The 9,239-nt window shown below is 47.1% G+C and overlaps 1 protein-coding gene across 3 annotated transcripts in view; it reads right to left on the reverse strand.

The window, feature by feature from the left end:
* Nucleotides 1-5,838, reverse strand: part of LOC134564878 (zinc finger SWIM domain-containing protein 6) — a 208,266-nt gene extending 202,428 nt beyond the window's left edge. For 2 of the 3 annotated variants that reach the window (XM_063424156.1, XM_063424155.1), the window contains exon 1: nucleotides 5,302-5,838. In XM_063424156.1, the coding sequence (XP_063280226.1) occupies nucleotides 5,302-5,809 (508 nt within the window). In that variant the 5' untranslated portion in view covers nucleotides 5,810-5,838. The remainder of the gene's footprint in view (nucleotides 1-5,301) is intronic. The other variant, XM_063424157.1, reaches the window with a different exon arrangement.
* Between the last annotated feature and the right edge of the window lie 3,401 nt (nucleotides 5,839-9,239).

Raw genomic sequence — 9,239 nt, forward strand, 5'->3', positions numbered from 1 at the left:
ACTGGTAACATCATTGGTAAGATGACTTGTTTGGATTGTCCCCAATCGCAAGGGACATTCTGAATTTAATGTTACACCTGGTTGTTGCAATATTATTACCTAAATTCTAACTGATTTCTATAATAACTGTATGTTAATGTGTAATGTATAACTCAGCTAACACTCTTTCAAACTACATGAATTAAGAAAAATAGTAAAACTGAGGAGATTGACCTATCTCAACATATTTGACAATAAGGTACATATAAGTAGCGGATGCTTTTATAGCTTGGAGGCAAAAGGTACCTGCACTACCACTTCATGAGGTAAAGATGATTGACTGAAGTCAAGGGGTAGAGTGTAGCAGGATGCCCTGCCCCGGATGCTGTGTCTTGGAATTTGGTCAAGTAGAGGGTGTGACATGCTGGTTTTGGTGCCGAATCACACTAAAAGCAGTCTGTCTCAGCAAACAAATCAACATCCTGATAGGGAGGCAAAGATTTGGCAGATAAGCTGCTAAGCTGATCTGGTGACATATGACTGGCAGTCATATCACTTCACACTAGAAAAGTCCAGTCCACTTTCATATGGTCAGGTTCTAACATATTCCTCCTTGGAGTGTGCATATGAAGTTTCCTCCCTAGGGAAGGGGGTGTCCCCCAAGGATACTCCTTGAGGTAAAGGTAGCTGCCCACAAGTGTTGGTATGGGTGAGTTAAATCAATCTCTACTTAATAATTGTTTCTTTTTGCTAGATTTAATATAATTGCTTTGATATAGCACACTATATTATACACTACTAGTAGTTTTAGCTTTTATACTGTGTAGTATATAATTCTAAGATCTTTTGTCTAATCATTTGTCATAATAAATAATTCATTTTATATAAATATATCTGATTTACCATCTCTAATCCTGAGGGGAAAAGTTACTTAAACCATTGACAAAGTCTGGAGCTAAGACTGGATTCAGCCATACCCTGACTCCTCTCTAAGGAGTTTAGAAAGCAAGGAGGTCCTCTCTGTACCTTGTGGTTCAACAGCAGGGCTTCTCCAGTAAACTTCATCTCCACCCACGACAACCTCCTAAAGTCAGAGCGCAGAGAGCACACAAGCATCAGTTGTTGGCATGGCAATTGTCCCAAATTCAAGAATCGCTACATACCAAAATATCAGATCATATACAGATGTGTTAGTTTTGTACGGCCTGGTTTTTGGTAGCGGAGGGGCCAGAGAGGTGGCTTCTGTGAGAAGCTGCTGGAAGCTTCCACCATGTCCAGCAGAGCCAATCCCTGATGGCTCTGAAGACGGACATGCTGCTGGCCAAAGCTGGGCCAATGAGAGATGTTGGTAACGCCTCTGTGATAACATATTTAAGAAGAAAATCAAAACAAAGTGGGGCACAGTTTTAATTCCAGCTAGAGAACAGGAGGAGGTGAGAACATGTGAGGGAAACAACACGGCAACACCAAGGTCAGTGGAGAAAGGGGCGGAAGGAGGTGCTCCAGGTGCCAGAGCCAAGATTCCTCTGCAGGCTGTGGTGATGACCACGGTGAAGCAGGCTGTCCCCCTGCAGTTCATGGGGGTCCATGGGGGAATGCAGAGATCCACTCGCAACCTGTGGGGGAGGTGCTCACACCAGAGCGGGTGGGTGCCTGGAAGAGGCTGTGATCCAGTGGGAGACCTGGTAGACAGAGGGGCCCCTGCTTCCAGGCTGGAGCAGCCTGTCCTCTAAGGACTGCACCAAAGACTGGGAAGAGTGACCCACGCTGCAGCAGTTTTGGGAGGACTGCTGCTCATGAGATTGGAACCATGTTGTAAAAGTTCATGGAGAAATGTCTCCTGTGGGAAAGGACCCCACGGTCTCACAAGGGAATGACTCCTCTCCCTGAGCAGCAAAAGATGATCTTGGGTGATGAACTGACCAAACCCCCCACGCCCTGTCTCCCTGCGCTGTTGGTGGGAAGGAGGGAGAGGTTAGAGGAAAAAAAGGTTTTTAAGGGCTTATTTTACTTCTCATTGTCCTCCTCTGATTTTGTTAGTAATAAACGCACTTTGTACTTCTAAACTGAGTATGTTTTGCCCTTGGAGTGTTTTCTCCCAGTCTTTAACTCATGAAGCCTTTGTTAAATTTTTGCTCTTTTCTGTCCAGCTGTTGCAGGGGAGGGTAAGTGAGCAACTTTCATGGGTGCCGGGCATTTGGCCAGCGTCAGTCCACAATGGAATACCTTTCCTAAACTGAAAGCAAACTCTGAAACTGATTTCTTGAGAGTTAGGAAAGCCTTGAATTTAAGGGAAAAATTAAATGTGAGAAGCATGAAAACTGATCTAAAGCAAATTATGAAAAATTTTGTTAGGTCAACCCAATTTAAACTTTTCTATAAAAGAAGACTCCTTGTTTTAAAAACTATGATAGGAAAAGATTTACAATTCATTTTCTCCTTAAAATAACTTTAAAAATTCTAGTGCTGACCAAAAATTAAGACATGTTATTAAGGGCATTGTCTAAATGCCTTTTAAACAGTGACAAGCTTGAGGCATCAACTACCTCTGTAGGAATCCTGTCCCAGTGTTTGACCACCCTCACAGTAAAGAGATGCTTCCTCAGGTCCAGTCGGAACTTCCCCTGGCACAGCTGAGAACCATTCCCATGCATACTGTCACTGGATCCCAGGGAGAAGAGGTCAATACCTCCCTCTCCCCTTCCTCAGGAAGCTGTAGAGAGCCATGAGGTCACCCCTCAGCCTCCTTTTCTCCAAACTAGACAAAACCAGAGCTCTCAGCTGCTCCTTACAGGACATTCCTTCCAGCCCTTTCACCAGCTGTGTTGCCCTCCTCCGGGGGCAATTCAAGGACCTTCACATCCTTCTTAAAACTATGTGGCCCAGAACAGTACCAGAGGGAAAGCTGCACCAATGCTAAATACAGCAGGAATAATGTCCCATGTCTGTTCGAAGCATTTGGGCAATGTCCTTAACAATACAACTGACATGTTTCATATCACCAGCTTCCACTATTTTTGTGCAGCCTTCCAAAACAGGCCCATATAAGGTAAACAAACAAACAAAAAATTTCAAACCCAAACCCAATCGAAATATTTTCAGTAATAGGTATAGCATTTTAGAATGCAGTTAAGGAGTACAGAAGCAGCAGTCAATACTTCAGTTGTATTTATGCATATTTTTTTCTCCACATTAACCCTTCCCAACATTACTTCCTTTGGAAGCTATAAAAACCACTTTTTAAAAATTTCTTTTACAGCTACTCATTGAGGCCTATTCCACTGCTTGAAACCAAGCAAAGCCAAGACCACACCAGGTGTCCTAGAAAAGATTGCTTCCATTTTTATCACCCCTTGGCTTTTTTTCAGTGAATTTCTAGTTTAAATGTAATCAACTAAGAAATACCTCCCTATGTGCACTTCTGCCATTCCTCATTGCTTGCCAAGAGTATCAAGTCCAAGCAAAAGGAAAAAAAAAGCCTCAGCACTGCCAAACTAAAAAGGTCCTACTTCTGGTTTTGCCAGTCCTGAGGAACCACCAATGCACCTCAGACCTTTAGAGAAAAGGAGAGAAAGACAAAACATTAAACTTATTAAAAAGTTACTTTAAAAGAAATAAAATGCTTAAGAATTAAAATAAGTTTAAAAAAATAAAAAAAATTAAAAATAATTAAAAAAAAAAACCACAAAAAACCCACTCATATCTAAAGCTGAAGTCCACCTAGGCAGAAGAGAAGGGCGCTTAATCCAGGAACAGCAAGAGCTTCCCTTCAGAAAGTAGAAGGCAAGTTTGCAGGCTGCCCGCGAAGTGAAATCCGCTGCGGACAAGGCCGACGGAGAGCCCAACACCGAGACTAGGGATGCCGCTATAACTCGGCACGGCTCAGCCCCACACGGCGCCGCGAATTAAGGGCAAGCAGCTGCCGCAGTCAATGCACCACCAGAAGACGGTCCGGCCCAGCACAGGGCGGGACAGAAGGACCGGCCGCGCGGAACCGCCGTCCCGCCCTGCCCCAATTGTCGAGCCGGCAGTGAGGAGCGATAGTCTTTTGTCCGGTTTCCCCTTTCGGTGAGGGGCAGAAAACCGATGAGAACATAAATGTTAAAATGAGAACAAAGTGTCCAGTTGCCGCCTCCAGCGCGAGGCACCGCCGCACAGCAATGCGCATAGCGATGTGTACAGTCATGCGCCCGGGCCGTACAAAGTGCAAGAGCAGCACCCTCGGCGTAAGTTCCCTGAGGAAGCCATAAACCCCTTCCCCACAGAGACACCACCACCCCAACGGGGCCTGCTTGTGGGTGGGGGTAGTAGCTCTCACTAGCACATACGGCAAGGCAAAACTGCCCCCCCCCCCCCGTCGGGGCGGAGAGTACCAACCTCCAGTGCCTTGGAGAGGTAGGAAGGAATTAACCAGGAGCACCAGCTCGAAGAGGGGGAAAAACAGTGGAAGGCGGCGGTCGCTTCGTGCGGGAGCAGCAGCGAAAGGGGGGAGGGAAGTATTGCTCCAGAAGAAGAAAAAGCAGCGATTTTCTCTTCACCTCGCCGTTGTCACGCAGGGGCTCATCCTAAAGTAATCCGTGAGACCCTCCGCGCCCAAGCTGCTGCAGCCCCCCGCCGTCACATCCATCCCCCGCTTCCCCCAGTGGTGGGGGCTGAGCAAATCGCGCCTCTACCCTCTGGCTCGCCGCCCCCCTAGAAATGCCTTTGTTTGCAGCTTTCCTCGCACCGCACACCCACTTCTGGGGGGTCACACCCTCTTTTAATTCTTTATTTTGGATCGAGATGCCTCCTGCTCTCTTCCCCCGTCGTCCCCATTCTGCTGGTTCATTTCAACCAGCGGTTCTGAAGGGGGAGGAAGCGGAGGCATCTCCTTGCTATTGTGGCTCGGGGTATGGTGATGACCCGGATTGCCAAATGTGGGGATCTAGAAGGAAGCAAAACCAAACGGGATTATACACTCTGGATTACATGGAGTGGGCACAACGCGTCGGGAAAGTTAAAGGGACATGCAAAAGGCAGCGTGCCCAACCCTCCTGTCAGTCATTCCGTGTTCTGGATCTGAGGAGGAGGAGACTGGTAGAGGAAGCTGCCCGGCCCCAATTACAGCCTAAGAGTGAAGACCGTACTGCGAGGAGGGCGGGGGAGTCGCACGCGCCAAGGAGGTGGAGTGGCTGCGGCCGCCGGGCCGCACAGCAAGAGGCGGCTCCCCGGATAATAGGCGGGAGACGCGTCAGGGGGAGACCCACGTCTGAGGAGACCAGCAGCGCCCTATCTAGGTGGCCGTGGCCCGGCTCCGCAACGCGGGCCCGGCCGGTAACTCACCGACTTGCAGGACATTATCGACATAGCCGCCATCTAGCAGAGCGATGCCTCGGCGAAAGGGCAGGCAGTTCTCGTCGACGGCGGAGAGGTCCGTGCCTCCGCCGGGCGTGGTACCGGAGGCGGTGGTGAGATCCTCGGCGCCGGTATTGAAGGAGGAATACATGCAGATTTCCCTCTCGCTGCGAGGGAAAGACCAGTAGACAATCCTGCGTTGCACCGGCTCTGGGATCCGTTCGAACCGCTCTTCCACCTGCTGGAAAGGCCACTTCTCCGCCACCTTGCGAGCCGCGATGTCCAGCAGGGACTCGGGGCTCTGGGTCCTGCCGAGCGGTAGCAGCCCCAGAGCGGCAGCAGCTGTAGTAGGAGTTGCGGAGGAGGGTCCGGCGCAGAGCACCCCACTGCTGAGGCCAGTGCCGCCCGCCCGTTGGCCTGGCCTGCTGGCCGAGCCATAGCCAGGTCTGCAGCAGAAGCGCTTAGCGGGGAAAGGAAGTTGACCACGCTCCGCCATGATCGCACCGCTTCTAAGCAGATAACGGAAGTGGGTATAGCCTATAAACGGCACCAGGAAGGCCGCGAGCCACCCCTGGGTCACGCCCCCTCTCCTTTACGTGGCCGCAAGGGGCGGTACCGGCTGCTCGGCCACGGTGGGGGGCGGAGTCCCGAGGAAAGCTTGATCCCTGCGTGGGTGGGGGATGGTGCGCGCGTTTTTGGCGCAGAGACGCTGTGCCGAGGTGTTGGTCGCCTTCCTTTCTCCCGACGTCACGCGTGCAAGTCTGAGAGCACCTTACGTGCCTTGTGGGGAAGGGGAACGTGGCTAGTGGCGCCCCTCTCTCACACCATGTGAAGAATGGAATGCGGGGGTGGGGCCGTCGCGGTCTCAACCCGGTCACCTCCACTAGGAAAATCGGCGGGGGTGGGTTAGAACTCTGCCCTGCAGCCTGAAAGTAAAGTAACGGCTGAGGCAGCCACTCTCCTCCACATAAAGGTGAGGGCTGGCCTACCGCAGGCGCCTTTCCTGGGGGAAGAGAGCGACTCCCGCCTTTCGCCGGAGCTCCGAAGGAGTTGAGGGCTGCTGGGAGGCAGCAGAGGCGCCTCGGAGGGCAGGTAGAAGGTGCTTATGGGTCACTCCATGTGGCATCGAATGTCCTGGCCTGGGCTCCTGCTTCAGAGGCGGGCTGAAATGGGCGAAGCTGGGGTGTTGCTGTCGGAGGGCTGCTCTTCTGGGGCAAGATCTGGCGTGGCTGAACCCACGCGTTCCTGCAACAAGTCCTTGAGGCAGCTCAGTAAGGCGCGACCTAAATTTCCCTTTTATTGGAAACACTACGGTATCTACGGCCGTTGGGCCGCGGGGTGGGCTCCTGTCCCGTGGGGTGCCCGACGTGTGCTGGCTCGCTGGTTGCGCGCGCGCTGTGGACGTGTTTGTGTGTGGGCTGGTTGTAGCCCGGTGCGAGCTCCACGCAGCCGACTCGCTTCACAGGTTCAGCTTGGAACCGCTCTGGTAGCCTAAGATGAAGGGCTCCGTGACATAAACCGCGGTGAGTAAATTGAACGCTACTAACGCGTTGTGTTTGCCCTGGTATTAAAAAGGTCTGTAAAAAGGCTGGTGTTGGCCATCTGTCCCGGTTAATTGTTTTGCAAACGGTGCGGTGCATAATGCTCGCAGTTGCTGCAGAGCATGAAGTGACAAATATTGTTTTTATTTTTCAGGATTCATTAAAAAACAGCAATATATGGGATCGTATCGACTCCTTAAATCAAATGGCATTCCTGAGGAAAAAAAAGCTGATTACCCGCAGAAGCAGGCTGAGAATATAAGACTCCTGCATAGCAACTTGCAGTTGAAAACACTTGTTCATCTTGCTTGAATTTAACTATGAACAGCGCTTGATAGTATACGATGCAGAAGCCATGATTTGAGTGCCTGGTTGCTTCATTCACGTAGATTAGTTTACCCAGGTAGACTACATTTTCTATGATGTAATGCAAGTGTTCATCTGGAAAATGCATAGTTGGGAGATGGCTCCATCAGGGAAACAAGTGAAAGAAGGTCAAGTGTGTCAGGTATAAGATCTAAGAAGTACAAATAACATCAAATTGACTTGAAACTTGATATCTACTTTTTGTTTTCACCAAAACCTGGGACTACACCAATAGTTTATTCTTTTAAAAGGTGATTAAAAAGCTTTGCAGAAACTATATTTTCCATTAAAACTGGATGGGAAATTCAGTGACCTGTATATGATTTGCAGACCGGTTTTTAAAAAAAGATCAACAGAAAACCTGAAGATGGTTTAAAATATGAAAGTATTTGCTTTTTTACATACTGCTAAGCTCATAGTAGCATTGTTTTGTCATTTCATAGGTAGAGATTTTTTTACATCTAGGTAAAGAACTTTTCCTGCTGTCAGTTGATTATATTAAGAAAATGGCTAATGGTTTTTAATCGAAGAGTTTAAATTGCAGACTACATACAGGGACTCAACTGTGTTCTGCGGAGTTCATTTTCCTTATATGCTATAAGGTCTTTTTTCTTTGGGATCATGAGCTCTACCTCCTGAACAGGAAATGAGTTTAAACTGATGTTTGTGCTTCTGTGTATAGACAGTACAAAACAGTTACTCTTGAGGTACCAGTTTTGTAAGTTCACAGATACCTTGCTGAGATATTAACTTGCATTTTCATCATTTTATCTATATACTTTAGAAGTGATCTACTGGATTTATAACTTCATTACTACTAAATTTAGGAGGTATTTGGGAGCCTGAATGCCACAGACAAGAGATAAGGATGAAGCACTTTATTTTACTATTAATATGGTACTGATTTCAGTATTTCTGAGAGCAGATTAATTGAATATATATCGAGTAAAAAGGAAGAAATTAGTGACTGCATGTGTACAAGAGCAGAGGAAATTTATATTTAATTTTCACCCCATTGCTCTCTGTTAATAATTGTTCGCATCTTAAAGTATTTTTTTCCTATAGTATTCTTGCACTATTTCTGTTTTAAACAACTGTCTATTAAGTCAGTAAAAATGCTCTTCTAAATTGGGTAATGGATTTTCTTTACCAAGTCTTAACCACCTGCTGAAATAAAAATAACACGCTAATGCTACTGGAAAAATTCTGCCTGTCATAATAAAGAAGCTTTATAATGAAAATTGAGATCCATGTTTTTCATCCATTTACTACTCAGCAGGAATGTCTACTTCCCGTTAAGTAAGAATATTAATAGCTACACAGGATGCTCTTGAAACATTTTACATTTCTGGGCTAGGGAGTACATGAAGAAGTAATAGCATCTTTGATCTTGAAATTCTGCCATAAGCACCAGGTATGCTTCTCCTTGGGCTTTCTCTGCATTGGTGCAGCTCCATAATTATTTGCAAATTATAATTTGAGTCTGAAGTTCTGAGTCTGACCTTAAACAGAGCCTAGACAGAGTTAAAGGAATAAAGTAGGTATTTATTGAAAGGCCTTCAAAGGATACACCTTGGGCAGTACAAGAGCCCAGCCATGGCTATACCCAAGATGGACGACTGGTCACAAGTCTTCACACTTTTATAAGTTCTGGTCCATTTACATACTGGGGTTAATTGTCCAATTACACCTTCAGGTTATGAAGTCTCATCCTTCCAGTTTGCTGTCTTTGTTGTTGTTTATACTTTTGGGCCTGAGGCTTTAATGGCTGTCCTTGGTTCTCAAGCTGGAAAAGGATTGTTTTGTCTAACTACTCTGTGACGAAAACTTGCTAACACTTTATATGAAGTTCAGTCACACACTAAGGCAGTATAGAACCTAAAAAATATGAAAGCTAAAACTTAAGGCATCATTTCCCCCCTTTAAAGGCTTGACAAGGACTTTACCTCGTTGAGTCTCTATTCTAAATATCTACTAATAATAGGTATTTAATAACAGATAAGTATCTAACAATATTAA

Source organism: Prinia subflava, assembly GCF_021018805.1.
Source record: "Prinia subflava isolate CZ2003 ecotype Zambia chromosome W unlocalized genomic scaffold, Cam_Psub_1.2 scaffold_22_NEW, whole genome shotgun sequence".
Classification (NCBI taxonomy): Eukaryota; Metazoa; Chordata; class Aves; order Passeriformes; family Cisticolidae; genus Prinia; species Prinia subflava.